Source organism: Orbicella faveolata, unplaced genomic scaffold (assembly GCF_042242905.1).
Source record: "Orbicella faveolata isolate gen_17 unplaced genomic scaffold, um_ofav_v1 contig_2, whole genome shotgun sequence".
NCBI lineage: Eukaryota > Metazoa > Cnidaria > Anthozoa > Scleractinia > Merulinidae > Orbicella > Orbicella faveolata.
In genome coordinates, this window is record NW_028301547.1 from 29233797 (window position 1) to 29261792 (window position 27996).

The following is a 27996-nucleotide window of genomic DNA, read 5'->3' on the forward strand; positions in this document are numbered from 1 at the left end:
ATGTGGGTGCCAGGATCTGCATTAAAAGGCCGTTTCTTCATGCCACTCTATATTGCGAGCAGTGTCTCCTTTCGAATGAACCTTTTGATTGGAAATTAAATAAAATGGAAAGGTTCGCCTTGACTGGAAAATATCGGGTATTAATAAATACCACACAAGTGAATAGTGCTTTCCGTGCATTCTGATTGGCTAGCTGCAGGTTAATCAATAGCAAGTACTCTTCACCTCTGAATAAAATGGCTTCGGTTACCGAGGAGCAAATTTTATCGATAAACGAGGCTGATTTTTAACTTGCGTGGTATGCACTAAAACAATGATTCACTTCAATGTCGGTGAAAGTGGTGGGTATTTACCTCCACTTCGGTGAATACAGTCGCACCTCTGATTGCGACCAATTCTCCAAAATACCAAAACTTTCCCAATCCTTAAATCACTATATTTGGAGCCTCCTTTAAGCGACCACCTCTCGTGGGCGACTGTGACTACTTTTAGGACTAAAAGTTTTAAATTTTCTTTTGTTTTTAACCTCTGGTAAGCTACCACTTGACAGATAACAGAGAGGAAATTGGATGATAACGTGTTGTAACATTATCGCATTCCTGGATGGTACAAGAGGCGGAAATTTCTCAGTGTGAAGTACCAGATTTTTCTCCGAAATTGACTTCTTGCTTGAATAAAACATTTAAAACATGGGTAAGTCTATGCAGTTGCCTTATGCTAACGAGGCAAAATTTTGACCCAATATGGTCTAAGCTCTCGTAAGCGATTACCTCCCGTAAGGGACTACCCAGGCTTCATATTTTGGGTGTACGCTTACGGGAGGTTTGACTATGATTGTTAATTATAGTTCACACTAAGTTTTGACTGCTTCTTATTGGTTTAAATTGATTACATGACGTGTGGTGTTCATCGGTGGAGAGACACACTATCTGCTCATAATTCCCGTCCGAGGAAAATACCCGGAAGGATAACATTCGTCCACGAGGATTTTACTGTAAAGAACCGGGTTTTTGGAAAAAAAAAAAAAATGAAAGACGCAGTTTTATTGTTTTCTTTCTCAAAGTTTACCTCTGGCTTTCACGCTTTTCACCTAAAAAAATTGAAGATAATTCAATATGATTTTAGAACTGGCGCAGGGAAGAGAATTTAGTGGCGACCAATAAAAACAATAGAGTGTTTAGTCTCGGAACTATCGGGTCTGATAGTTGTCCCATGGAAATTTGATGTTCTTAAAACTAGAAGTTCGCCCTCAAAGCTTCGCTTCTCGGGCAAATATTTGTTATAAGAACATCTAATTTCCGCGGGGCAACAATCAGCCGATAGCTCTCGACAGAAACACTCTATTGTTTAAATAGCTTGGTACCTTTGTTAAAGTCTTCTTTAACAAAGGTACCATTTTTCCATTTAACGCCTACTCCCTCGGCAAATATTTCCTCGCCCTAATCCTCAACAGTTACCAAATCCAAGATGGCGGCCTGATAAGAAAATACGTAAATGTGCACTCGCGTACCCAAAATATGCCTGCAAAGTAGCAGGGCATTGTGGGATAGCAGACTTCTCTGCAATACGTCAATATTCGATAACAGAACAGTGATACTTGGTGTGAAATGTCAATTTATTTTTTGTTAGCAACACTGCATTTCTGTGTTTCTGCATTCTCAGTTTTGACATGTCATAGTACATGTAGGTTTCAGTACACTTCAGTCTTCAAGTATACAGTGCTGAATTTTGACTGTTTTCTTAAACAGACGAGTAATAGACCATTTTCGTATTCTTGGTATTGGACTCATGTGGGGAAATATCATTAAAAAGAGATAAATGCCATTTGCATTTGAAAAGACTCCCCACAACAGCCTGGGTTGCAAGCGAGTTCCAGTCCAATACAAAGAATACGAAAATGGTCTATTAAAGTAATACTATAGGCTAGTGTAGACACTTGCACACATTGTGCCGATATTTGAATAGCAATACTGATATATCCCAAGCCTCACATTCATGTGAAAACTCCTTTGTCTGAAAACATTAACACAAGGCTTAGCATGTCTCCAGTAATATTATCCAAATTTAGGCACCATTTATGCCAACTGTCTATCGGAGGAAAGGCCTGTAGCTAGGTAGAACTATGCACACATTGCATGCCTATAATATTGAATTAGTTACTCGGTAACAGTCCTGGAATTCTCATCAGCCACTTATTAACATTGCCAGGCACAGAGCTGCCACCATTCTCTTTCACAGTGCAGCATGCAAGAACAACATCAGCGAGGGTCATTTTATCACCCAGAATCCATTTCTGCTTTGCAAGCTTTACATTGAGGCTTTTCAAAGCAGCAGTTCTCTCTTTATTGCCTGCTAGTGATTGGTCGATCCAGTTGTCAACAGTGGCTGATTCTTCAGGTGTTAGGTTGCCATACAAGTCTGGGAGAAGTGTCCGGCAGAGGAACCTTGCTATAGTTATTTCACCAGTTAGAGGGGTGTGAGCACAGGGTGATACCACCAGAAATGGAAGATCTCCCACTAAAACAATAAAAAATAACAAAAAAAATTAAAAAAAAGGAAATCACCTAGTTGAAAACCATTGGTATCCATCTCTGACTTCCTGTTGAATAATTAAGAATTGGTTCATGATGTAGAGTGCATCTGTTGAGGGCCCATCTGCACTATGCCAGAGGAATTTGAAAACAGAAGTTTCACTCTCAAAATGCATGAAATGTTCTCTGTCCACACTACGCAGGAGGAATTGAAAAACTCAACAATCACCAGTCATTTTGGATTTGTGTTTGACATAAACTAAGTCAGGGAAATCACATGATTATCATGACACCATCGTTTTTGAAAACCTCTGATTTCAAAATGCTTCCAAAATACCGGCGTTTTCAAATTCCCCCAATTTGCAGAACATTTTCAAAAAGCTCTGTTATCATGATGGATTAGTGTGGACAGTAGACCTAGCCATAGTAATAAGGCTGTGTTTTCAAATTTCCCTGGTGTAGTGTGGATGCTGCCTGAGGTACAGACACAGACAGGAGATTGGAGAGAAAAGCTAAGAGATGTCCAGGTTGTAGCAAAGAACAACTTTGGCTTCTGGAGTGCTATCCAAACTTCAAACTGCATCCATAACTTGACAGATGCACACCTACAGGTGTGAACCAACTCTTTTCTAACATAGCAACAGAGATCAGAAATAAACGAGAAACAATAATATATGGAGTTTCCACAGGCATATGTGCTGCTGTTAAGATCTCTTGGGAGCCAAAATATAAAGAAGTGATTTTTTGTCCCTGAAGAGCTGGCTTGAAATTTATGTTTTGGCGATTAGTTTTAAGCTTTTACCCCTAATGATGAAATCAAATTCTCTTCTGCATATCACAGTTAAAGCTGTTTTGCTCTAATGGAAAATCTTGCTGGAAAGGAAAGAAAGTCAGCTAATAGTACATCGTACATAAATCAATTTCTTACCTTCTTTCCATACAACTGTTAAAATTACTGGAGCACGGCCAATTTCCTTACTACAGCTAGCAAAGTTCTGGAAGCGTGTTTTAACAGGATCTTGAATGGGTCCTTGAACTGATGAGTGAACAAAAGTTGCTGTAGAGTGATCTAACCCTCTCTGTTTCATGACATGCTGTAATGTACTAACGATCAGTGGTGGGTCAGTAGGCGAAGCTGATATAACAAAGTCATGTGTACTTGGAGTTGCCTGAAAGAGAAAACAACTCTGTAAATCAATTGATGAATCAAGCAAAATTATCAAGAGAGAAAGCAAGTGAGCAAGCTACCCACAGACACTGATAGTAACACAAAAATGATGATGATAATGTTGGCATTGAAATTTATTAATGACAGATCTTTGATGTGGTTCTTCCATGCAAGGTTAACTAGGTAAAAAAGTAAAGTCTGCATGTGAGCCAAGTAGCCCATCAGACAAGCACTCATCTCCAGTTACTGTAGCATGAAGTGACTAGGAGTATTTCTACTCCCCCCTGGATGGGATGCTAGTCCATCAAAGGGTTTCGCTGGTACCCATTTATCCACCTGGCTGGAGAGAGACGCTGTGAGAGTAGTGTCTTGCCAAGGAACACAACACAATGTCCCAGGCCACGCCTTGAACCCAGAATGCTTGATCCAGAGACAAGCACACTAACCATGAGGCCAACACACCTCCATGCCAGGTGAATTAACTAATACCTAAGTATTAGCTGGGTGAACTAACTTATACTTGATCACGAACTAATACTTAATTATGAAAGGAAAATTGTAAAAAGGGAAAAAAGTTAACAACCACCACTTAAGGTGCAATGTAAAATTTTGCGATGGCCCTTTATTCAAATCCTTATCATTTTAGCAGATTGTGAAGCTGACGATAGACAATAAACCTGGGAATTTTTTGTTATTATATGTCTATGAGAAGAATTCTCATAACTATTCACTAAAAACAGGCATGATCTTCCAATAAACCCAGTAAGCCAATTTTCATACAGATTTTTAAATGAATACAGTTGTACTTCTAGATAGCTCTGCGGCTTAAGGGACTAAAACACAACTAGTCATATTAATGTTGAGGAACATATAAGATACAATGCAATACTTTACTTAACATGGAGTTATGCTTAGCTAATCAGCAAGTTTACTGGTAATCCACGGCCCTAGTATATTCTAAAATTTAAAACTAAAAATGTACAATAATTGATTGTATAAAACTAGAAACACAGAGAACTGAAAATCTAGAGAATCAAATCACAATAAATTCCAATATCAGTCAAACCTAAGCAATCAAATTTTGTTGTTCACTTCATTAGCGCCTACTTTAATATCATTTGTTAGCTTGTTCCATTTCTTTGCAGCAAAATATCTGCAAATTTGAGACCCTATTCAGTTGTGTTAATTCTCAGCAAAGAAAGGATATAGTCATGTTGAAGATTATCCTTGGATGAGCACTAGGTGATAAGATCTCTAATTACCGATGGAGCTTTGTCCAATATACAGTAGTTTATTGTCAATAGCATGTCTTGGATTCTTTGGTTTTCCATGGATGGGAGTCTGATTATTTGCAAGAGATCTTGATAAGATTCACTTTTATTTTTGAAGATGTACCTTAAAGCCCTTTCGTCGACTTTCTCGATTTTGCAGTGTTTCTTTTGCTGAAGTGGCTCCAGACTTGGTTACAATAGTTAAAATATGGCAGTATAAATGCGCGGTATAGAGATTCCTTAGTTTTTGCTGGTAAAATATTCTTCAGTCTGTTCAGAGCACTTATCTGAGCACTAACTTTGCGACAAATACCAGAAATATGATCGTCAAATTTTAATTTGTTAAAATAAGCAATTTCTTTTGTAGTTATATTGCCCTAAGCCCGGGGCCTTGTCAGAATTTTAATATATTGAGATTGGCTGTTTTAAACTACATCAAATGACTGGGTTTGATCGAGCAATCAAACAAAAAGCAACTCAACAATTTGCTAGTGTTTGATTGACAACCAGTGGTAGTCTAAAGGAGGGGCCAGGGTACCCTTGGGTATCCCTTATCTCTCCCTCTCCTTACTAGATCTTTAGCCCCCCCCCCCCCCCCTGCCATTTCACCAAGAAAGGTTCCTTTTCATTTCATGCCCATCCCCTGTGTCACTATAAACCCTATCACACTCAATTATATTAAAAATCATTTACAGTTGAACCCCACTATTTTAAACTCTCACAGGAAATAAAAAATAGTTTAAAATATATATGTATATATAATGGGAGTTCAAAATAGCCGATAGTAAATGACTGAAGGGCGAATCCAAGGGATACGGTTTTGAGTTCTAAGTGAGGAATTTGAAATAACTAAGTTCGAATTAGCGGGATCCAACTGTAGATATGTCAGATTTCTCAATTAAGTCTGTTCTAACCAGTATGCTGTAACAGAGTTGAAAAAGTTTACCTTTCAATGTGAAACCTTGTACAAATTAAATTCAGCATGCACTACATAACAAACTTTGCACCTGGTCAACATCCAGGTGAAATGTTGGCCAATTTTGCAATAAATTATAATTACCCGGTAATCAAACCTTATCAAGAATTTGACTGAAACTGTTTTTGTGTTTGATCACTAAGCACATTTGAACTCGATTACAGAATTGGGCTTGATTAGGTTCTTTAATTAATATTTTTGAAAATCGATACATTCTTGTTAAATTCAGTTGGCCTAATAAGTAATTTCTCCTAGCCAACTTCATGAAAATCAGAAAGAAAAACTAAATTTTTAATTTTAATTTTAAACACAGGCAAACTCTAATAATGCCTTCCTAAAAACTTAATTCAGTTCACTTAATAAACGTTTCAAGGTTTCTTCTTCTATTGAAGAAGGCAAGTAATGATTATTCATCGTGAAAGATTGTACCTTTTTTCCTTTCTTCCAGACAGACGCGTTTAGTTAAATTAAAATGCCTACAACTCTTTAAGTTAAAGTTCATGTGTCTTACTTTCGCTTTTTGACGCGGAAGAGATACACCAACACGACTGGCCATTTCCTCGACAGCAGCTTTTAATCCATTCAGTTCACAAAGAATGTCTTCTTGTCTAGTTTCGAGAATTTGAAGACTCGCTGAAGACTCCTGTGTTTGGACACCCTAGAATAGTAAGAAATCCTCGTGAGAAGAGCTCTAGCGAACACCGGCTTCTGGAAAATCCACGTGTGAAAGGAAATACTTTTTGTAGTGACAGACGATTAAAATCAAACGGCTTACCTCCACTTCTGAATTCGTCTGAAAGTAGCTCGGCAAGCTATACATGCACTTTGGAAGTGGTACAACCATCTCTTCGTAATAAGTTGGCAGACGATACATGGATATTGCAGGACTGGCCGCCATCTTGGAAGGAAGGAACGCAAGTGGGGTCGCAAGGCATTATGGGAGGAGTTTAGATAAAAAAGCAAAATTATCAGTCATTGAGTCCAGTAAAATTTTCTTCTTTTTTCCCAGTTAGAATCTGGTTTTTTATTTGCTTAAGTATCTTAACTGATTTATTGTTTCCTAACTTGGGCCTGAATGATTTTTATAATCCTTTATTCAAACATTTTTGAAAATTTCACGAATATGCACGATGCATTTTGGGTTGGTCACGTGACCACATAGTGTTCTTTCCCCGCGAAGTAAAAATGTGGCTTCTAAAAAGTGAAGTGAGAGAAAAGACGGGAATATACCGGTGAAAGCGTGTGGGAGTGGGCTAAGTGCACTTCATTTCACGTGCTCTAGCCTCAATCTGTAGGTTAAATCGATGAAATGAAGAGAGGAAGGGGAAGGCCGTCTAAGAACCAGGCTCAAAGCTCGAAAACGCCAAATGTCGCGAGTGCAATCAACCAACATGGCGGACAAGGCATCCCGCGTATCTCATCTCCCGCGGGCATTAAAACTCGAGGTTCCAGTACTACAACACCACGGAAATACTACGGAATGGACTCGTCGGATTCTGAAAGTGACAATGACTCAATTTCTAGCCACGGTTCTTCAATTTCAAACGCCACAAGCTCGAAAATCCGTTATGTCGAGCCCCTGAAAGTGGTCTCACCTCTTAGCTTACCCGCCTCGTCAGATGATCTTCTACTCGAGCCAGAGAATATTTTGCAAGCTTTGGGGGTTTATGAGGTTTTGAGGCATTTTAGCCGGATTATACGACTGACCCCTTTTAGGTTCGAAGACTTTTGCGGGGCAATCCAGAGCCCGGAACAATCCGCATTGCTTGCACAAATACACATCGCTTTGCTACGCTTTCTGCTAACCGAAGACGATGCGAGCGGATTGACATTTACAGCAAGCGACGAGAAAGACAGCTTCAACATCCTGACGTACTGTTTGGGCGACTTTACTTGGCCTGAGCTCATTCGGAGCTACATCTCGTCGGATAAAAGCGAATTCGGTGACATTGTTTCGGCTGTCAGCGGGAACGACCGCGACAGTCCATTTCCCTTCACTACGGTCGAGAACAGATTGAAGGTTTTGCAGCGACTTTGCGATCAGTTCCTCGCCTCCAATTCGGTCAGGTACGACATAATGAACGAAGGCATGGTAGAATCGGAAGATCACTGTCGAAACTGCTGTAAAATGGGTGATTTACTGTGCTGCGAAAACTGTCCTGCAGTGTACCATCTTCACTGCCTCAAACCTCCGTTGGAAGTGGTTCCTGATGGCGATTGGCTGTGTCCCGTATGCGAGGCCCACCAAATCAAAGGTGTCACAGATTGCCTACCTGATTGGAACAGGGATGGATGGCTTAGAAACGCCCCTTTAGGGGTGGATAGGGAAGGAAGGAAGTACTGGTTTTTGGCCAGGCGTTTGTTTGTGTAAGTATTTATTCAAGATGGAGGACTAAAATTTTTTTTTTACGATCACGCCACTTATAGTAGCCTTAACTTTGCCCTTACCTTTGAATAATCTTGCACCAAGCTGGTAAAACTAACCGCAAGCATTTCTTTTTATTTCTTTTTTTAGCTATGCCGATTGTCAATTTTTATTTTCCTTTCATTTATTCCTTTACAAGACAATACAAGGTCTTATTGCATCAAAAGTGTTTTCCTTTTAACACCTGACCCCTCTTAGTCACAAAAAGGGTTCAGATTACAAAGTTAGTCATTTGCAAAAATCTTGCTTTGCTGTCTTATTCTTTCTTTATATTTGCAAGTACATTAATTAAACTGGCAGAAATTGTCCTATTTTCCGGGCATAGGCAAATCTGCTGATTCTTGCCTTTTTTGCCAAATCTGTCAATCCACCAATATTTTTGTTTAAATCCAGAATTGTATTGTTTGGCAACATTCCCGCAGGGTTTTTTCACTGCAACATTGTACAATGTTTTGTTCTGCCCTCCTTTGTGGGGGAAGGGGTACCCCTCTATATAAGCCTTTTAGGTATGTGCCGCACCAAGGGGCGTGGGCTTTAAGTTGCTTTGGTCTGAAATTGGGTAAACATTTTGACTATTTTGGTCTTCAATATAGTATAGGTTATGTGCACTGGTCAACAATTAGGTATTATGTATTACTCAGAAAATCTATTTTCTCATCAATTGTTCTCATTCATCTCTTGAGAAGTGAGGTTTAATTAACATCACAAATTTGAAGCCCCTCTCAAATATTTACCAGAACTGAAGCAGTTCTAGGTAGGGTCTGGTCTTTAATAGTGTATCGATTTTTGGGTCAGGTCTGAAATAGGGAAGGAAGATATCTAAGTATATTTTTGGGGATTGTTATATCTATTTTAAGCAACGTTTCCTGAAATTGCTTGTTTATATGAATGCAATTACAGCCTTATCTAAAGCACTGATAAAATGCACATTAATAAATGAATACTATCTTGGTCTAAACACAAGTTGGACTACCATTAAAACTGCTCTGGGACTTTTTTTGGAAATTTTTGTGACATCTTTTTACCATCCAGGACAGTCTTTGACAGGTTTGGAAGTACTTGGCAAAATCATCGGCCCTGAATTCAATTTATAATCTTAAGAAAATGAATAGTCTTGCAGATTCTTCACTTGATTTTGTGTGAGAAAAGAACAGAAGTGTAAAACTTCATTGGTACACTGGTGCATGTGAATGCTATGGTCAATATTTTGCAGAAATTGTAAAGAAGGCAACATACTTGATCAGTGTTATATAATTTCATAACAATATCAGTCTGTCTGCTTTTTACAATCAATCTGCAAACCTATACACCCCCCTCCTTTAGCCATTCATCATCACATTTCCAAATGAGGAACAGTGTAGAGGTTCCTGTTTTCTTTTAGCAAGGTAGATTAGAATGATTAGCATTAGATTAAGTGTGAAAAATATCTAGAGCTTTAAAATGCTTGAGAACGTACACAATGGAAACATCCTGTTGGTAAATTATTATGAATCCTTCAGCAGGGTTTGAAGTGCCAGAACCAAAAGCTGGTAAAATAAGATTGCCTTTACAGTCGACTTCCGATAATTCAAACCTTCAGGGGAAATAGTAAAAGGTTTGAGTTATCGGAAGTTTGAGTTATTAAGAGGGTAAAATTATAGAATATAGTATATAGAAAATGGCCTGAAAGGAAATGAAAATTACTTCAAGTTAGCGGGAGGTTTGAGTTAGTGAGGATTTGAGTTATCAGAAGTCGACTGTTAGTAGTTAACTTTTTTGTAAACTCTTCTTTCCCGATTAGGGAAGGCAGCGATGAGACTTTATACTTCAGCTGCAAAGCTCATCTGGATGAACTGATCAGTAGTTTGGAAGATGATGGCAAGGAGAAGAGATTGCTGTCTGCATTAAAGGCAAAGTACAAGACCATGGTCAAGCACATGGAAATAACAGAAGCTCTCACAGAAGCTGCAAGGGGTAGGACAGTTCATGAAATGTTTTATTTACCTTCACAGTCTGGTTTAATAGGTCTGGGGCTTCCATTTCTACATGTAGATTGAACTGTGGTGCCTACAAAGTATGAGAGGGAGTTTTGTCTCTAATTTACAATGAATAGTGTACATGAAACATTGTAAGCGGGAGTTTCAAGAAGACTTTTAACAGGAGGACATCAGGATTTGAGATCCGTGCAAAAATCTGCAAGGCCAAAGGTGCTTTGCCAAGCTAGGGGGTCTGGGGACATGCATCCCTGGAAAAAATTTAAATTCTATGCTTGTAGAGATGGGTTTTCCTCGCATGAGTTTTCAACTTACCGCAAGAACAATGAAAAGCGAACATCACTGAACTTGAAATCAGGGTTGTTTTTTTCAAAAAGAAAAATAAAGCTCAAAACAAGCTTGATTTATTTGACAGTTGTATTTTCAAAGGGGCAATTACCTTATGGATATCTCACAAAATCTTTATAGAAATGAAATGCTTCAACACCCTTAAACACCAGCTGAATTTTCCCAACATATGTAATGGATTTGAAAGGCAAATGATGGATTGTTATTTTGACACTATTTAGAATTATGATAGCTGGTAATTAATATGTACGTGAATAGATGGTAAAAATGCATATGACTGGTTACCAGCTCTTAACGAGAACCCTGATAGTCTCAATACTGACAATAAATTACTCAATGGTCAGTGGCTTATAGGTACACTGTCTTACTGTCAGTAGTGGTATATTGCATGCAAATTATATATATACCATACATTGAACATGGTTTGATTGCATAAAACCAATGATGGTAAAAGTGTATGGCTGTGTGCTATGTATATATTTTTTTATAAGCGCATAACAATGAGATCAAATATTGATTTGTAGGGGATGTTCTCTCTGGTCTTGCAAAAAGAAGACCAAGACAAATAAAAGCAAAAGAAGAAGATGTGAAACCTGAGCCTGTGAAAGAGGAAAAAGATCAAGGAGATGATGTGGAGATGGAGACATCAGAGGAACAATCCACTGCTGGTTAGAACAACTTTGCTTTCTATCCATTACTATATGCCAAGTGCTTTCTGGTTAAAACAATTAATAACTGGGTTTCTTCAAATTGCATTCTGCTTCATCAGAATTGTGAAGTAGTATAGGTAGTGCAGTGTATAGGCTGGATCGAGGGCTTTTGTTTTGAGCACTGTTTGTGGTCATGTTTTGTGTTCACACACTAGTCCCTTCTCACAGTGCCCTTGTTCCCGTGGTAGCACAAGTGTATTTACCTTGAGTTGCTACTTTCCTGCCTACTTTGTAAATTCATGTAAGTGATAACCCACTACACATATTAGTGTATATATGTTGACCTTATTAAAATAATTATCAATCTAAATCATATCCAGAGAAAGAAGTAACATCCTTCCAAAAGAATGGAGTTAAGTTGTCATTGATAAAAAATGTGTAACACAATGTTTTTCTTCACTTATTGACAATTTAACTCTTGTTTTAATTTCAGTACCTCCAAAAAGAAAATCTATTGATCCAGAGGCAGATAGTGGTCTACTTCCTTCATCAAAGCCTATCCCTGCATCTGCCATTCTTACATTTGTCCCTGATAATGAAGTGAAGAAGATAGTTACAAGGCCACAGGTTGAGAACACCAGTAGTCCAAGCGCAGAGAAACAAATGGTGCTAAGAGACAGAAGAGCTGCAGGACAAGACAACCCTTACAGCAGGAAAAAACCTGTTATGTTACATGACGATGTCAAAGATGGAGATGTGAAATCTGTTGATGGAGCACAACCTACTTCAAGTTTAGATGCTGCTTTGGTCAAGGAAGAGTCACATGGCAAAGATTCTGCTCAAGTGCCTCGAAAAGAAGAAGAAGAAGGCACTACAGAGATGTGTGCTGTGGAGGAAGCAGGCAAAGAAAGTACAATTCCAAGTGAGATCGAAAGTGTGTTAAAAAAAGGTCAGATTTCCACTGGTGCATCTACTGATAGTACTATCTCAGACAAACTCACTGTAGAAAATACCTCGTCAAAGAATGAAACTGATGAACCTAAGATTACTGTTGGCCAGAATGGGATAAGTGCCCAAGCTAGCAGCATCAAGACTGAACTGCCTTCATTATCATCAGCCAATAGCAGCATGGCTTTGCCAGCCAGTACTGCATCAGGGGTGAAGGACAGCAAGCCAGTTACTGTTTCCTCCAGTGGCACAGCTAGTCATCAACAGCCAAGTGCTTTAGAGGCAAGTACTGCAGGAAATTCAGTTCCTTCAGCAAAAGATGCTGTAGCAGAACCTGTATTTAGGCTTGGCTCAGAAGCGAACTACTCTTCCTATGTCAATCAGTTTACAAGCAATCCCTTGGCGCTAACCAAGCAACAGCAGTTGGAACAACGGGATAAGAAGCGCAGTGTCACTCACAAATTTAACCTCAATGAATTTAAGTGGCACGGAGAAGTTTGTGGAAGTAAGGAAGTCATCCTGAACACTTTGCGCTTTTCAATAGTCAGCCTTGAGAATTCCATTGCTTCATCCTTTATGCATCCCACTTGGCCAGTTCAACGCTCCACTTGGGTAAAAGCAGTTCACTTGTCCAAGACACCTCAAGAATTTGCTGCAGCATTGTCATTTCTAGAAAGTTCCATCAGACCAATCTGCTACCTGTCAGTGTGGAATGATGCAGTTGGTCATGTGGAGTTACATCGCGTCCTGTCTGAGGCTCGTCAGGTGGGAACCAAGAAGAAGGATGGTCACAAAGAAGAAGAGGAGGAACCTGAGGTAGAAAGCAAGGGATTTGGTGAGTAGATATCACTTTACATTGTTAAATCCTTATGAAGCAGGGCTGTCTTTACGATGTAAGTTTTGAGTCACCTGTTTCCTTAATCTTCACACCTATAATAAACTTGACTTGGTGGGTGAATTGTTTTGACTACAGGCAAGTTCACCCAGAGCATCAACGACCCATGAAGCATAACCTGCTCTAACAGGTGTTACGGATTAATCATTACAGCCCTTAATTATTGCCCTGTGAAGGCTCTGTTGTTGTTTTTGCTCATGTGACCGTAAGGTCAATCAAAAACGTAAGGGGTGGTGGTGGTAGTGGTGGTGTTGGTGGTTGGGGTGGGGGTGGGGGTGGGGGCTTAGTGGCCCAATGGGTATACATGTAGGCATGTCATGCAGTACATGCATAATTATTATTATTATTATTATTATTATTATTATTATTATTATTATTATTACAGAAACCAGAGATAAGCACCTACATTGATGGGAAGTCTGAAGCCATTTATTCTAAAACAGTTACATGTAGATTATCTGCTCTCAATTTCATGATATTCAATATTCAATTTTGTGATAGAAATCTCGAACTCATAATCTAAGTGTTCAATAGAAACACGATCTTAGGCTATTTTGTAAATATTATTTATTGATTAATTTATTTATTTATGAGAGGGTACTGATAAATTATGTTTTTTTTTTTTAAAAAACAGTAAATTACACATGGATACCTCACCACCAAGTGTGGAAACAGAAGGGTGAAGAGTACAGACTGTTTGGTGGAGGGGGATGGGTCTGGACAAGTGGTCTTCAGCTGCGGAAAAGGAAACACCCTGAGGATGAAAAGGACAATTTTGTCAACAAAAAGCAAAAACTTTTGGATACTACTAATAAGATTGTAGCATTAAAAGAGGCCAAGAGAAAGGAAGTGTTAAAACAAGAAGCAGAGCAAGCTGCTAGGTTGGCCGCACAGAGAGCACCTCTTCAATCTACACCTCAAGCTCAAGCTGTCCAGACCACAACAACCACTGCTGCCTCTTCACCAGTACAGACTTCTGCAACTACCTTATCATCTACAACACAATCTGCAGCTTCTCAGATGGTCCAAACTACTGCAACAACCACTGCTGTTACTGGCTCAGTACCGACGGCTGTCACTGTTCAAACTACAGCTGCATCAACCTCGGCAACTTTAACACCAGCAGCATCCTCTCAGATGGTTCAAGCCATTGCAACAACCGCTGCTGTGACTGGCCCAACACAAACCTCTGTTACTGTTCAAACTACAGGGGTATCGACGTCGGCAGGTTTTACACCAGCAGCATCTTCTCAGTTGGTACACTCTACTGCAACTACCACTGCTAGTGATTTCCCAGCACAAACTTCTGTCTTTTCTCAGAGTGCAGCTACTTCAACGGTTACATATTCAGCACAATCACCTGTACAAAATGTAGCATTTAGGCATAATGCAGCAAACACTTCTACTTCAGTCATTCCTTGTGCTGTTACTACAGCGACATCCACTGGTATTTCAACAAGTACTTCCTCGACTCACCCAAGCGTTGTGTCACAGAATGCAAGTCCTGCACCTTCAACCTCGGAGACCACAGGTCACCCAGTTTCAGCAGTACCATCGACAACGTCAGTATTGTCAGACCCAGAGGTTCAGACTTCTTCAGGTACAGCTTTATCCACTTCATTGTTAACTGCATCAAATTCTTCTGAAACGTTTTCCTCAGCTGAAAAAGATACCTCTACTTCCTCTAGTTTGGTATTAAATACTGACAATTCTGCAAATAAATGCTTAACTCCTCCATCGTCTTCAGCAACAACAGATGTTGTATCTACTACCTCATCTTTGGCATTGTCCTCTGTTTCAGCTGCTAGTATCTCCAAGTGTCCATCTCCTCTTCCAGATTCTTCAGCAGCAGTTAAAAACGATAACTCAACTTCCTCCAGTTTATCATTAGCTAATGACTATTCAGCAACTCCTCCATCGTCTTCATTAACAACAGATATTGTATCTAAAACCTCGTCTTCGGCATTGTCTTCCGTTTCAACTGCAAGCATGTCCAGAAGTCCATGTCCTCTTCCACATTCGTCTGTAAATTTGCTTCCTTCAAACTCTGCTAGTGTTTCTTTAACTACACAAAAAATCGAAAATCACGATTATTCGCTTGAACTTGAGAGTAAACCAGACACTTTGAGTAGCGTGGCTCGTGATACCATTGGTGATGACACAAACGCCTTAGGGAGCTCCTACGTGTGCAAAGCAGATGTTTCTCAGTCATTAGCCATTTCTTCTATGGAGGTTTCCAGTGATGTTGCGAAGATACCGGTGTCATCGCTTCTCTCCTGTCAAGAACATGAAGATCAAGCATTCACCTGCTCAGCTTCCCCAAGTCCTTTAACTGGTGCCAATATTAAGTCTCATAGTGAAGTTTGTAGTTCTTCTTTTCCTGAACAAGACTCTTCTGAATCTACAGTTGCTCAGGATTCTCTACCTTCTGACCCTTCTCTTCCACAAAATTCTTCACCTTGCATCGCTCTTTCTACAGAAGCAAGTCAAGTGAGTGACCTCAATTCAGACTGTGGTCCGAAAAATGAAGCTCTTCTAGGTTCTAGTCTGTGTTCGAATCAAGTCTCACTTGTTGAAGATGATGTACCAGATGATATGAAAGAGGAGAATGGCTCATCACCCTCGGACTCTCAGCCACATACAGAAGAGTTGATGACTGACTTATCGAAAGATAATTCAGAAACAGTTACAAGTACAAATAAACATGAATTGTCTCCAGCCTCGGATTTTGTAGAACAGGGCCCAGTGCAAGATAAATCTTCACCCTTAGAAATTCATTCTATCCCCAGCACCGAAGAACAAATTTCAGATCAACATGAAAGGTTAACAAACTTATCGGATGTGTCTATGGCCAGTATCGACCGAGGAGACCTAGATCATACTAAAGAGAATGCGGCAGAGTCGAATGTAACTTCAAGTGATGTGTATGTTTTAGAGAGCTCTGCTGTTCAGTCAAAGGAAGAAACCGAGAAGGGATTTCAGTCTTCGGAGAACAATTCTTTGGTTTATACCCAAGACACTCAAGACAAAATAACTGATGAGAAATGTTTTAATGACACAGTTTTACCTGACAATCGAAAAGGACATCCATCGGTATTGTCTAAAGAGGTCTCAAGTGTTGGACCAAAGGAAGAAAGCGAGAAGGAATCTAAATTTGAGGAGAACAGGTCTGTTGATAATTCAGGTAGTAGGGTAAATATTTCAGATGGCGGGGTGTTACCTTCAGATTCTCTTGTGAATGAGTGTTTAACATTGGAGAATGATACACAGGAAGACAAAGCAGACGTTGCTGGAGTTGAAGTATCTGTGGGGACTAATGAAGAAGACAGCGACGATTTTGATCAAACGACTCTTTTGACCGACAGTTCTTTGGGCTCAGGTGGAAATGGTGACAGCGATCTTAAGATAGAGGATGCCAGTATTGCTGCAAATGATAACTTGAAAATTGACAATAACGGCAAAAGCAAGGAACCCAAGAGCGTCGAACAATCAGACTGTTGCACTTTGGACATTTCAAGGTCAAAAGACGTATTTAACCATGATGAAGCGGCTTCGTTTAGTGATGTAAGAGCCAGTGTTTCCCCAACCGCTCCAGAAGTCGAAAGAACAGAAAGTTGCACTGAAACGTCTGTCTCGGTAGCAGCAGAACCTAGTGAATTTGAATCTTCTGCTTCACTTGAGGGTGATAGCCACGGCAACTTTGCAAATGCGATTTCTGATGAAGCGGCTTCGTTTAGTGATGTAAGAGCCAGTGTTTCCGCAACCGCTCCAGAAGTCGAAAGAACAGAAAGTTGCACTGAAACGTCTGTCTCGGTAGCAGCAGAACCTAGTGAATTTGAATCTTCTGCTTCACTTGAGGGTGATAGCCACGGTAACTTTGCAAATGCGATTTCTGACGACAGCCACGAAAATGAAACAAATACTGCAGACATCACAATGAACGATGGTCGTAAAGACGTTGCTGATAAAGAGAGCAGTGATGGAGGTGAGAGCAGTGAAATGGCCAATCAACTTAGTTCTGAAGCTAAAGTTTGTCAGTTAGTTGACGGTGTAGAAGTGACTGAGTTCAGTAACTCTGATGAATGCCCCAGTTCTACGAAGCCTGCCTCGTCTGCTTCTGAAAAGAGCCCAAATCCTGCTAAGGAACCCATGGATATTGATGTAATCACAGTGTCACCTAATCAAAGCCTGGCTGGAGTGACGTCTCCTCCGAAATGTACTCATCTTCTGACAGAGCAGCCCATGGATGTTGATGTCACTGCAGTGTCGAGTGATGTCTTGAATGCAGAATCTTGTTCCCAAACAGCAGTGTCAACAGAAAAGACAACTACGTCTGTTGCATCAACTAGCGTGCCAGTTCCATTATTAGAAGAAACAGAAACCAAGACAAGTAACGAGAACTTGCAAGACATTGCCATGTCCCAATCTTGTTTAGCACCAACGCTGTCTTCTGTTTCTACAGGCTCTGCAGGTGGAATGGCCACAACTAACACTGCAAACGTTCTTGTAACGAAAACTGCAATCTCAGTCAGCAGTACTTTGCCGTCTGCAACAACCGCTGCTTTGTCAACAGCATCTCCATCTCAATCAGCAACACAACCATCCGGTCTGGTGAAGAGTGCTGTGACAACAGTCAGCCAGTCTTCATCCTCGACCGCTTCTTCTGCGGCGGCCATAACTTTGCCAGCTACAGTTACTGTCAAAACAGCAGCCTTAATAGGTTCACAGCCCGTAGTGTCGGCTGTGCCATCTTCTGCAACTTTGGCAATCCCTCGAGTAGTTGTAGCAGGTTTGCGAGGGAGGGCAATAGGAGGATCTCCGGTGGCTCCTTTAGGGCATACGTTATTAGCCAAAGGTGGTGGATCACCTGCAGCATTGACTGCAGCTGCCACTAGAGGCATTGCTCCACAGAAAATAGGGCTCGCCACTCGACCTCAAGGCCAAACTACCCAGTATGTACCAATAGGCCCCAAGCCGATCTTTCCTTCTCCAAGGACACCCGCTCCAAGCACAGGTGTACAGGGATCGAATATAGTAAGAATCGGTACTCAGCCTGCAGCATCAGGCCAGTCCGGCGTAGCTCCAGTGAACAGTATAGCGGCTTTGGTTGCGAGCATTCCCACGTCTGGTACAACCATTGGACCATCACAGCTCATTCGTCTCGTCACCCCAGATGGTAGGACTTTAACACTGCAGGGTTCACAGCTGGCTGCTCTTGCCCAGCAGGCGGCATCCCCACTAGGTCTGAGTGCCCCTAAGACGATAACACTGCAGGTGTCAGCCACAGCCTCGCAGCAAAATCCGGGAACCTCTGTCCAGAAAACGGTCGGCATCAAAACACCAGGTGCTACCATTACTGTGCAGAGACCACCACAACAAGTTGCACAGGCCAAGCCTCAAGTTGTCATCAAACCCAAAGTGGAAACGAGACCACTTAAGGAAGAAAAGTTTCCATCTCTAGAACCAGTCATCAAAGATCCTCGTGCGCTGTTGAATCGAAGACTTGCTAAGTGGCCGTTGCGTCACTCCGTGAAAAGTGTGTTTGCGCTTCCAAAGCACGAACGTAGAAAACTGGGGAGGAAAGCTGGACTGAAGGAAGTCAGTGGATACACATATGCGTCTCGTGCGGTAGGTGTTAACTGGCCTGCAGGAATACCTCGTCCTTCGTTCAAAGTAGCCTGGCGTTTTCGCACTCAGAGCCTGAAGACGCTCGCCGGTGCAGGACTTCAACTGAGAATTCTTCAGTCTTGTTTAAAATGGGAGGAAATGAACGTGAGGCCACCGCGCGGAAACAGCAATACTGTGTACACGAGCTCAGGTGAGGTTTCATATATTTCTCTTGTTAATGGGAATGTTTGATTTGCAAAACTTACAGTTTGCCGTTTGGTGTTTGTAGTGCGAGCGATAACGAACCGACAGATTGTAACAGGGTTGCCAAAGGTCAGGAAATGGTCAGGGGAAAAATTCTTCAAGTTCAGGGAAAAGTCAAGGGATTTTATTTTGAGTCGGGGAAAATTGGCATTTCAAAGAAAAGTCAGGGAAAATTGAAATAATTTAATACGACTGTTTTAATACCATTGAAAGCTGGAAGAAACATTTAAGGTCTCTGATCTCAAATATTTTTACTTGATGAAGAAGGAAAATTTGTTAAAAACTTATCAGTCTCAATGAAAAAGTGGAAAGGACGGATGTAGAATGAGGCTAGAAGCCGCTATTGTATCTGACATTTTGTATTACTTGGTCAGGGAAATTTTGTTTTTATCAGGGAAAAGTCGGAATTTTGAAAAGTGATGTCTGTGGCAACCATGTTGCAACTCTGATGAAGGTGGACAGAGGCCACTGGAAATTCAGGGGGAAAAATAAGATCGTATTACAAAAACCTTAGAAAATATCTGTCTCCGATCGCAACACTGGAAGTAGTGTTTTCAGTCACAAAGAAACGCATGCAAGACGTATTCCTAAAGGTGAGGGTACTGTTTTTTTTAAAGTGAGTGATAAACGTAACTTCTTCTAGCACTAAGCAACCAATTGCAACAAGCGATGAACTGAAACAACGCTACTCATATTTAGGTTCTTTGCACCTAACACTTGCTGTAACTTTGACAGTGTTTCCTTTCCTTCAAGGCACAACAACAACAGAAATAACAGACAGGAAATTTGTTTCCCTGGATGGACTCCGATGTAAATACCTCGTACGTAAAATAATACGCACGCTTAGCAAACCTGTGGTAGAACCGCCTCGACCGACACCCACGAAGAGCAAGAGAGGTCGGACACTGAGACCTAAGATTGTTCTACAACCTGATGACGAGGACGAAACACAGGTGCCTTCTGGGCCACGTATTTTGGAAGCCTGGTACCCAGAGGTAAGTGACTGTGACGTGAAATAGTTGTACAACGCATGGATCCCAGTGTCATAGCAAGTGAAACTCCGCGCAGGAGGCAGCTTGGCCGAGTGGTTATGGCGCCGGACTTAGAATGTGGAGGTCACCGATTCAAGTCCTGCTCTAACCATTCAGCTGGAGTCATGCTTGTAAATAGCCAACTGGTTTGCCACCCGCCAGGTGGGATTTGTTTTTAGGCCTATTAGGTTTAATTGATATATTTGTTTCTTTTAGTTTAAGTGGCATGCCTGTGAACTAGCTAGGTGTAGCTAAGCGCATTGAACACTGTAAACAACAGTCATATTTTGTGGCCGCTGTTAAGTTGAGTACATAGAGAAAGCACCTGTGACGGAATCGCCGTAGAATGTCGAAGATTCAGCCTTCAAAATAGAAAAAGAATCCAAGTTATGTTTGGAATGTGAGAAGCCAAATACAGTATTTGATAACAATACAAAGGCAGTCAAAGTAAGGGGATGAGCCAAATTAAGACGAGTTGTAAAAAGTGCCTTTTGTGGAGCAAAACGTTCCCACGTTGCTACTTGTAGCTTTTATTTATCATTGTTATCATCGTCAGGCAGCATTCGTTTCTGTTTACCTCTGTCAACACTATTTGCTTATTATGTTACTCTTATAACCAGGCAAAGCTTGAGCTCTGGGAGATACGCCAGTATCACGAGCGAATTGAACGCGAGAGGGCCCTGGAACGAGAAAAGAAGGAACAAGCAGAAGCCATGCGCCGGGCAGCGGAACTACGCGCCGCCGCACTTCAGCGGAAACAGCAAGAACAGCAGGCGCGACAACAGCAGCAAAATCTTCTGAAGATGAACAAGAAAAAAGTTCAGAATGCTATTAAGACTCAGCAAAGGAAGGGAGTTGTTTTCAAAACCACTGTCAATACACCCGTTACTTACAAACCAACTGTCACTGCACCGGTGCCCCTAGGGGCCTTACGCCGGACGCTACCTGTCGTGCGTCCGGCAGTTCCTGCTAAGCCTCTAGGGATTCAACCCGTGGGGTCGACACCGCAGATGAGAACGCAGATTGTACCACGGACCACAGTGACTAGCGCATCCACCTCAACGCCGTATGTGCAGCGGTTACAGCCGAAACCACAGGTCACCCAACGTGCTTATACACCTTCAGTGCCAACTCAGATTTCACGTGCTAATACTTCTGCTGCTGTACCAGGCGCGTATACCGCTAACACAGGTAACTCACTTGGTTCTTGTAATCTAGTCTTTGCCTCTAATCTTTGTATAGTACCTTATGGTTTGACTAAGTTATAGATATGCAAGTTTAGGTGTAAATTTATGTGAGCTTTGAGACGAAATGTCGCTTGTTCCTCGTCGACTGTTGCTAACGTTTTGATGGATTGTGGCCAAGGAGCAACAAACGTGCTGACACATTTCACAGGAAAATTATATTTTCGATTGTCCTGGAAATATCGCAGTGTCATATTGGGAAAGTATCTCAACTACGTTTGTCTCCGTTTCTCTGATTTGTATAAAATTCAAATACTTTCAGAAATGCTTTTGTTTTGTTAAATATGGCTATGTGTTGTACAGAAGCAGTCCAATTTGTATAGCCCATGAACAGCGTTACAAATCGTTGTTACATCAAACAGAGCCTGGGGTACTTACCATTTACATGGGAAAACCGGAAGCTCCAGTTGGAAAATCAAATGGTTCGCGCCATTCCGTTTGGGAAGCTTCTGAAAATATGGGCTGTGATTTGAGGTGATGCTATTTTTCTGCTCTTTTAAGTCTCTCTAGCTGATGTGGATACAGTTTATAGCGATTCCCTCTCCCGCAACGTTGCATTCAACTGTTTAATGTTTATGCCTGAAATTTCCAACCGGACGGTTTTTGTAAATGGTGAGCACCCCTGTTCTCTGGGTAGGTTCCTACGAAGTTTAACATTTTCCTCTGACTATCTAGAATTTTGTCATTGTGTTTGTTGCAGTCGCTCGCCTTGCCCCAGTGACAGCCACACCGAAAACAGTTCCAGTCCGAGCCAATCCCATGTCGACATCCCGGATGAAACACTCGTCTAAAGAACAAGTCAAACAGCAGGCAGTCAAGGCAAAATCTCGCAAGGGGGGTGGGAGCGTACCCGTGCTACATAACAAGAAGTACATGACCATAGAGTCAAGACAGGATTTGAACAGGCAAGTACAAAATTACGTTGTTGTGCCAGGTTTATAATTCCCTTTTGTGCTTATCTGTGCAGTAATGTGATTTTGGAATCGCGGGTTGTCACTCTTTTTTTTTCTGATTTACTTTTGATGGGCTTTACTGACTTAAAGGCAGCTCAAAACAACATCGAGTACTGTCCAAGACTTAGATTTTGATGGGTCATTATAACTGCTCTTTTTATCAGTTGATGATGGTATAAAAAGTGTAGTAATTGGTGAACACGTTGGTATCATTTTTGTGACACTATATGATACCATAGCAACAGTATGACCTGTTAAAAACGCCCTTAATTTTAGCTTTAAGTATTTATATTTCAAAAACGACATGGTGAAACCCTTTTTTATTATCGAATGTTGACGAGCAGGCTAAGATGCAACTTTTGGCTAAACGAAATTCGGCACATGGGGTTCAGACCCATCTTGAATTTTCAAAATGCGCTGAACCTCTCTCGGTAATCTCTAATGATGACCACGCATCCTCCGTGGTACGTGTTAAGACGTTGACCGTTTTTCTTTCATAGGCTTGCCATATGTAGGAAGGTCCTTGATGGTATTCTTGATAAAATTGACCGCAGTGAAGACACTGAACGCAAAAAGGAAGAGAAAAAACGTCTCAAGGAGGAAAACCTGGCTCTCCGACTAGAACGCCAGAAGGCCAACAAACTAAGCGCTTTATTACAAAAGCGAAAGGAGGCACTGAAAAGGGAACTGATGAAGAAAAGGGACCTTCTCGAGAGAGATCTTATATTGGAACTTCAGCAGAGCGGTAAGAACAAACGAAAGCACACGAGTTCAGAGAGAAGGCCCTCCCAGAGTACGCCAGAAGGGCCCAACGCCAAGAAGAAGAAAGTTGACGAAGAACGTTTGTTTTGTGTGTGCAAGAAGCCTTATGATCCAACTCAGTAAGACTTTGTTTGATTGCTTTGTTCCAATTTGTAGTCTATTACGGAAAACATCATTGAAGTTTCGCTTTTGCTACGTATGTACACTATTTGATAGACGATTAAACCCATTTCACTCCCAAGATCTGACAGTTAATTCTTCTTACTAGCACCATACATTTCTTTGTTGGCTGGTCCTGAGAATTTCATGTCACAACTAGACCTTACTCCGTAGTTGATAATTTCCCCCATTCTCTTTACCTGTCCACCTAACTGTGGTAAAAATGCTGGGAGTCAAAAGGTTAAGGTGGTTCAGGCATCACACTACATTGTAGGTAGGTCACGATGTTCAGGGCAATCTTTCAAAATTTTTGAAAGTTTTGCAAAGTGAACTTTGAATCTACCACAAATAGGCACAAACGCAACTGTTAACAGAATCATGGGACGTCATTTTCTTTGCCTTAGATTTTACATCGGCTGTGACATGTGCGCCAACTGGTTCCATGGAGCTTGTGTTCAGGTCTCTCAAGAAGACGCGCAAAGTATGGACGAGTGGACCTGTGCCGAGTGTACCCAGGCTCGCCGCGGAGTTGAAGAGGAGGAACTGTACTGTCTGTGTCGTCAGCCGTACGATGAGAGAAAGTAAGATATGTTTTGGTCTTTGAACACCGAGTTATTGTTTGGATGTAATGAATGTAAAGATTTGTTCAAGTGCCTATGAAGTAAAAAATAATTGCTGGCTATTTGAAAAGCTTTTCAAAGTAAAGGAGAATGGCGTTTTCCTTTTTTGGAATCTCTTTTTTCGTTTTAGAGATGTTCACGTTTTTGTACTATGCAAATGAGCAAAGTGATGATGTCATAGGTGGTTCCAGTAAAACAGCACAACACTCAATCGAGAATAACTTTAGAAATATTAAAGCAGTGTTCTTCAAACTTGGCACCAGCAATGTACATCACAAAAGAAACAGAATGACACCTACTATGTTGTTGCCAGAATGAAACCTACTATGTTGAAAATGCCTTTCTCCTTTACTTTGAAAAGCCTTTCAAATGAGCAGCAATTATTTTTTTACTTTATAGGCACTTTAACATTTCCGCTTCACATCCAGGCTTGCTAGGTGTGTGTTGCTGTGAGAGGTTTTGTGCGTAAGGTATTTAGCCCTAGCAGACCAACTGGGAACACTAAACAAGGATGAACCTTCATTACTAAACTGCTAAAGATGAATATCTACAATACTAAAATAATTAAACTTACAATACTTAATTTATTAGAATTATTTACAACATGAATTATTCAATGCGAAGCTTACAACAATTACTGGTAAGATAGTCTGATAAGTTAAGTTTTTTTCTTTCTTTTAGAAACAAAATTTTTGTCTCTAAAAGTGGTTAGAGTAGGGGCATCTCTTATATCTTTACGTAGTTTTGACCGTAACAAATGTCCTGTATATCTAATAGCATGTTTACCATAACGTATGGTATTGAAACGTGTTATTATATAAGTACTGTTCCCTAGTGAATGCTTAGAATTTTACAGACAAATAGGGTGAAGACGTTATCTGGTACAGGACCGTTCTTGACCTAAAACGTGCACACTGCGATATGTTGTAGACGTCTGTTATATAGAGTTGGCAGATTGGCGCACTCTGAAAGTTCTTCGTCAGTACTAGGCTTTCAGATAAGTTTTCAATGCAGGGTGTCAACAAGGCATTCCAATGGGTCAATTCCCACTGCGCCAACCAAATCATAAATTTTCGATTAATTTGTCGGGTCATGTGGCGGACCTGGCAGGGTTTTTGAGACCCTTACTTATCTGGAACACTGAAGAACCAGAATATGATCAGTAGATAGCTCTTAGTGCTACGTGAACGGAGTGTTCTTCCTCAAGACACCCACAGGATCTTGAGTCATTCTCTTTTTTATCATTGCTCACTGTTGCTGGTATTCGCTATCAACTATTGTTTGCATTGCTTGACTGATATGATTCTATACTTCCTAGCGAATTTTCATACCATTTATGTTTGTGTTTTCAGGTTCTACATCGGCTGTGACAAGTGTCAGGACTGGTTTCATGGCGCATGCGTTGGCATCACTGCCGCTGAGGCAGATAGTATAGACTTCTACACCTGCCCGCGATGCACACAGTCCCAGGCCCAAGTGAGCAAGCTGGCGCTGACCAGCAAGGACTGTGACTCACTTAAAAGACTGCTTCGCTCACTGCAGGTAAGATGTAAAACCAAGAGTGTGTTTGTTATTTTGTATGTAAAGGCGAATTCTAGGGAAATCTGTGAAGAAATATCCTTTCCTTCTTTTTTCAGAAAAATGCTGATGTCAGTATTTTTGTTAGGATTCAAGGCTAATTATCTTGAAAAAACGCGTGGCAACCCAATTTTTCTTTGTGGATTCCAATAGCCCTTGCAAAGATCTATTTTGTCCGCGTGGTCCTAACCTGGTGGTAAAACCTTTGTATTCAGTAGGCACCGTCCTGAAGCTGGAAGAACATGTTAGGCGAAACGTTTTCCTGTTTTTATGGTGATTGGTTGTGTATTGCGTGCGAAAAAAATGATCGAAGAAAATTCAATCAGCGGTTTTCATTGCGGTAGCATACATGTATGCTTCGTTTACGATGTGTGTATTTGTCTCTGGCAGAGCCACAAGATGGCATGGCCGTTTCTTGAGCCCGTGAATGCGGATGAAGTACCTGAGTATTATGACGTCATCACTGACCCTATCGGTGAGTCGCCTAAGCAATGCTGAAAATGAAATAGGCCATTTCCGAGCTACCTTGTGCCTCAGTCTCAAAACGACTCCTCATGCAAAACCTTTCATTTAAAAATGATTTTGATTTACATGAAAATGAATCATTATGTGGAACACATTTTCATATGAATGGTTTCGCTCGAAGACTCGTTTTGGCAAAAGTAAACTCAAAATTGACATATTGGAGCAAAATTCGTGTTAAGTTTGCGTGTGCGAATTGTGATTTCACACCAAACAAGGTAGTAGTCACTGAAATTTGAAATGGCTTGACTACTTACTAGCCTTGTTTGGCGAGAATAAACCTGTACTCATGATTGGGCCGGGTTGTTCAAAGCCCGATTAAGCTAATCCAGGATAATCGAGAATTTTGATATGAGTTTTGTAACTTTGCGGTGAGGTTTTTCGTTTATAATGTATGGCCTTCTGTTTTGAGTTTGAATAATCTCAAACTTCACAAAACATAAGCAGTAAAAACATTTTATGCAAGAAAAGTTAATACTTCCGTTAACTTTTAATCCTGGGTTAGCGTTGACCGGCTTTCGAACAACCCGGCCCCAGAAGAACATTTATCTGAAGTTTCGTTGTATGCGTATAATTTGTTGTTTAGTGTTTTTTCTTTTTGTTCTCACCAGACCTTTCCACAATAGAGGAGCGTTTGAATTCCAAGTCTTACTCGTCACTGGAGTCCTTTGTCAGCGACATTACAAAGGTTTTCGACAACTGCCGCTTCTTCAACCAGCGCGACTCGCCCTATTACCGCTGTGCTGAGGTGTTGGAAAGCTTTTTTGTGCAAAAACTACGTGCTTGGAAAAGCAGAAAATAAATGAACTACACTCGTCTTTTGTAATATCCGAACAAAGCCAGTGAAGACCATTTTGAGAACGCTTTTTAGCCACTACGTTATGTAAATCTTGAGACACGAGGCTTGTCACGTCACTTTTGATTGGTTGTAGTGAAAACTTATCCCGTGATTCCAAACGTCCAGTCGTTACATCGAGTTTGAAACATTACAGTGATAAAACTGCTGTCAACCTTAAGGCTCATGCGTAAGCTACAATGTTAATCATTCAATTTCATTGTTTATAAATAATCGGAAGTGTGCAAAATGACCCTTGCGGGAAATTTGCCTTTGAAAATTTCACGGTCAGTCGCGAAAACCTGACGATATAGGTGAGATTCATTAGAATTCCTTTCGTATGTTCCGACTCCATGCAAACAGTACATTTTCACTTTCCAATCAACAAATGTATTTCAGAAATCACAGACTATAATTTGGTGAAAGCGTAGTTATAGCCTTTGAGAAGCTACACGGCTGCACGATGGCTAGTAGAATGACTGGTGTCGAAATTATACGGAAGATGTAAACGGATTTAGACAGAAAATGGCGAATTGAAAAGTAAACATCGAATTTGTTATTCAAGCTGAACTGTTTATTCTGGACCAGACGAACGAGTTATGTACTCGCATCTGATTGGTTTATAAACAATGGAATTGGGTGGGGCAATGTAACAGCTTGCGCATGCGCCGAACCGCGAAACTATCCCTTTAAGACATTTGTCTAGCGTGACAGATTCCGACTAGTGCAAAACTAGTTCGTGAGTATGGACAGAAAGAGTGGCAATAAAGCATCACTGATATGCGTCTTGATAATCCATCAAATATTTTCGTTTGCGCGCGATTCGTTTAAACGCACAAGGTGATATTTCCCACCTAAAACCGGGGAATATCAAAGGAGATTCCTAATTTTGAAAACTGCGCGCGTTGTGAAAAACATTTGAAGGATAACAAACACATTTTGCGCAAAAATATGTTCGAATATTCGTCCTTGGACATTATCTGTTCCTCAAAGCTCACAGTTTTACGCTCTCGGAAAACAGTTCGCTTCTCGGAACAGATAATGTCCGTTGACAAATATACGAGCATATTTTCGCGCCAAATGGAGGCTATTGCTTATTATTTATAGAAAAAAAAAAGATGTAAAGAATTAAACATTGTGTACCGTTGATAGCGTCCTTTTGATTGAAGCCCTAGTATGAAGACTTGGTGTTTATGCTTTCAATTATCACATTTCACACCAATCTCGTACTGATAG

General features: G+C 40.8%; 2 protein-coding genes across 3 annotated transcripts; one reads left to right on the plus strand and one right to left on the minus strand.

Moving 5' to 3' along the window:
- Positions 1 to 1597: 1597 nt before the first annotated feature.
- LOC110063857 (aminoacyl tRNA synthase complex-interacting multifunctional protein 2-like) lies at positions 1598 to 6851 on the minus strand. The gene is made up of 4 exons (XM_020770853.2): positions 6722 to 6851; positions 6458 to 6604; positions 3460 to 3700; positions 1598 to 2517 (listed from the first exon to the last, which is right to left on the minus strand). Exons 1-4 carry the CDS (start codon positions 6842 to 6844, stop codon positions 2153 to 2155), a joined length of 876 nt encoding a protein of 291 aa, XP_020626512.1. The 5' UTR covers positions 6845 to 6851; the 3' UTR covers positions 1598 to 2152.
- LOC110063856 (uncharacterized) lies at positions 3700 to 27907 on the plus strand. 2 transcript variants are annotated; one of them, XM_020770852.2, is made up of 13 exons: positions 3700 to 4172; positions 10152 to 10324; positions 11217 to 11360; positions 11836 to 13125; positions 13820 to 19003; positions 19810 to 20051; positions 20708 to 21278; positions 22032 to 22236; positions 22785 to 23165; positions 23610 to 23786; positions 25178 to 25367; positions 25794 to 25878; positions 26537 to 27907. In XM_020770852.2, the coding sequence occupies exons 1-13, from the start codon at positions 4117 to 4119 to the stop codon at positions 26725 to 26727; spliced, it is 8889 nt and encodes a 2962-aa protein (XP_020626511.2). In that variant the 5' UTR covers positions 3700 to 4116; the 3' UTR covers positions 26728 to 27907. The 2 variants fall into 2 exon arrangements, with proteins under 2 accessions (XP_020626511.2, XP_020626510.2); XM_020770851.2 differs by lacking the exon at positions 3700 to 4172 and adding an exon at positions 7256 to 8313.
- Positions 27908 to 27996: the final 89 nt, after the last annotated feature.